This window comes from Argentina silus (genome assembly GCF_951799395.1).
Source record: "Argentina silus genome assembly, chromosome: 18".
NCBI classification, from domain to species: Eukaryota; Metazoa; Chordata; class Actinopteri; order Argentiniformes; family Argentinidae; genus Argentina; species Argentina silus.
In genome coordinates, this window is record NC_139672.1 from 9505531 (window position 1) to 9508030 (window position 2500).

General features: G+C 48.2%; 1 protein-coding gene across 2 annotated transcripts in view; it reads left to right on the forward strand.

The window, feature by feature from the left end:
- Positions 1-2500, forward strand: part of kcnab1b (potassium voltage-gated channel subfamily A regulatory beta subunit 1b) — a gene marked incomplete at both ends in the record, with an annotated part of 40697 nt that overhangs the window by 28178 nt on the left and 10019 nt on the right. For both annotated transcript variants that reach the window (XM_083689729.1, XM_083689728.1), the window contains one exon: positions 2415-2500. This exon is cut by the window's right edge and continues 1 nt beyond it. In XM_083689729.1, coding sequence (XP_083545855.1) covers positions 2415-2500 — 86 coding nt within the window. The remainder of the gene's footprint in view (positions 1-2414) is intronic.

Sequence of the window (2500 nt, forward strand, 5' to 3'; positions counted from 1 at the left end):
TGGTGGGTTGGGTACAGGGAAGGCTGTAGGACAGACTCACATAGGAACACTGTGTACATCCACGTTTCCCAAATCTGCCCCATCTTCCCTCTGAGCGCATTGCACCTCCAGGAGTGACTCAGCTACATTGCCTTCTTATTAACATTCACAGCAGCCCTGCCAACTCCCCCCCCCCATTCCCCCCCCCCCCCAAAAAAAAAGAATGGGAGAATATCTTAACAGAGACAGAGAGAGATAGGGATGGAGAGAGAGAGGGGGTGTGGGGGAAGGACAAAAGGGGATGAAGAGAGGAATATGTTAATTGAGGCAGGGAGAGAGGAAGAGAGGGATGGAGAGAGAGAGGGTGTGGGTGATGGAGAGTTAGGGATAAAGAGAGGAATATGATCATTGTGAGAGGGAGAGAGAGGGGTGGAGAGTGAGAGAGGGGGTGTGGGGGACGGAGAGAGAGGGATAAAGAGGGAAAGATAGAGGAGAGGGAGAGATACTGAAAAGAGAGGCAGTGAGAGAGAGAGAGAGAGAGAGAGAGAGAGAGAGAGAGAGCAATATGTATTGAGGTCGAGAAGTACAGAAGAGAGAGAGAAAGAGAATGAGATAGAACGAGAGAAAGAGAGAAATTGGCTTAGCCAATTAGCTAGGCCCAGCTGGCCTGTCTAGTGGATGAATGACACGGCATGGAGAAATAGCTCTCCTGTCACCACTAGTGCAGTGTTGTGTGTGTCACCGCAGGGTAACCGATGGATCGTACGATTGGCTGAGAGAGACAGCTGTTGACATCATCTCTCATGCTACTGGTGGGATGGATGTCACCGCAGGGCGACAGATGGACATAGCTGACTGGGAGAGACAGCTGTTGTCTGTATTCATGTTATATTCACATTCAACAGGTGTGATGAATGTCATAACTGATTCACGCCGTAAAGTTGACGACCTGTCAGGAGACAGGTGGTGTCTGTGGTCTGTTCAGTGCAGACCTGGGTCCAAAAGTATTTGAAATACTTTGAGTGTTTCATGAAGCCACCAAGAGTCAACCACCAAGACTCAACCACCAAGACTCAACCACCAAGACTCAACCACTAAGACTCAACCACCAAGACTCATAGACAGAGCTATGGATGCAGGGACTGACGATCTATGGGACTGAAATTATAGTTTTAACCTTGTTTTGATGCTATACCATGTTTGTTTACAATTACATTGTTTACAAACAATGGAGTAAAAAATATGATATTTGGGGTTTTGATCGGTAAGACAGTTGAACTAAGCTCATGTTCTATTCTTCAAGAATCAATGGCTATATATAATTAATTTAAAGAGGAAAAAAATGATGTACCAATCCCAGATTGCCCCTTTAAACAAGTTTCTAATAACTTTGTTCATTTTCTTTCCTCCTTCAGCTGCGAATCGAAGGCTTTTATTTGTCCTCTCTCTCTAAACTCAAAAATAGAGTTTCTTCAGTTCCCTTTTAACAAATTAATCTATAAAACAGAGAAAGCTGCAGGTCATGGCCTTGCAGGCTCAGATTACGGTGCGTGTAATAGGTGTTTCTGGGATTAAGGCTCTGCAGATGACAGTACTGGGATTAAAAGTGTGTGAATGGTGATGGAAAGAGCATTACTCCCTCACAGGATTACTTCTGATGACTCTGGCACTAATCTGTCGCACCCACACACACAAACACACACACACACACACACACACACACACACACACGCACACACACAAACACAGACACTTCGTATACACACACACGCACACACACGCTGTGTGTACACAGACACACAAACTACCAGACTATTTTGCTGCCACCCCGTCTCTTTTTCTCTCTCGTCTCCTCTCCGCCACATGAATCTTTCTCTCCGCTTTCCTCTGTCAGTGTTTGTGAATTGAGCTGAGCCGACAGACAATACTTCATTCATATCTCCACCTCGTTCCTTCGCTCCGCGTCTCCCCCTCTCATCTCAGTCTCCCCCCTCTCATCTCAGTCTCCCCCCCCTCTCAGGATTCCTCCCAGCAAAGCCATAATCTGGCAGCAGTGGTGGGGGGGAAAAAAGAAAAAAGAAAAAAGAAAAGACATCCTTTCCTCCTTCCCTCCCATCTCTTCCGCTGTAGCTTGTTGTTGGATTCTTCTGCTCTTTTCTGACATGTTTACATCTGTCTGTCTCTTCCTCTCTCCTTCCTGCCTGCTTCCCTCCCCTCCCGCTCTCCCTCGTCTTTCGCTCTCTCTCTTCATCTCTCTCTCTCTCTCTCTCTCTCTCTCTCTCTCTCCCCTCTCTCCCCTGTCTCTCTCTTCCCTTCTCCCTCCCCTTTTGCTACCCCTCTCCTCCGTCTCCCCCCCCCCACCACCACCCCTTTCCCCCTCTCTCCCTTTCTCCCCTCTCCCCCTCTCTTCCTCACCCTCTCCCCCTCTCTCCCAGGTTTGAGGGGCTCCCTCCAGAGGATGCAGCTGGAGTATGTGGATGTGGTGTTTGCCAACCGGCCCGATGGCAACACTCCCATGGAG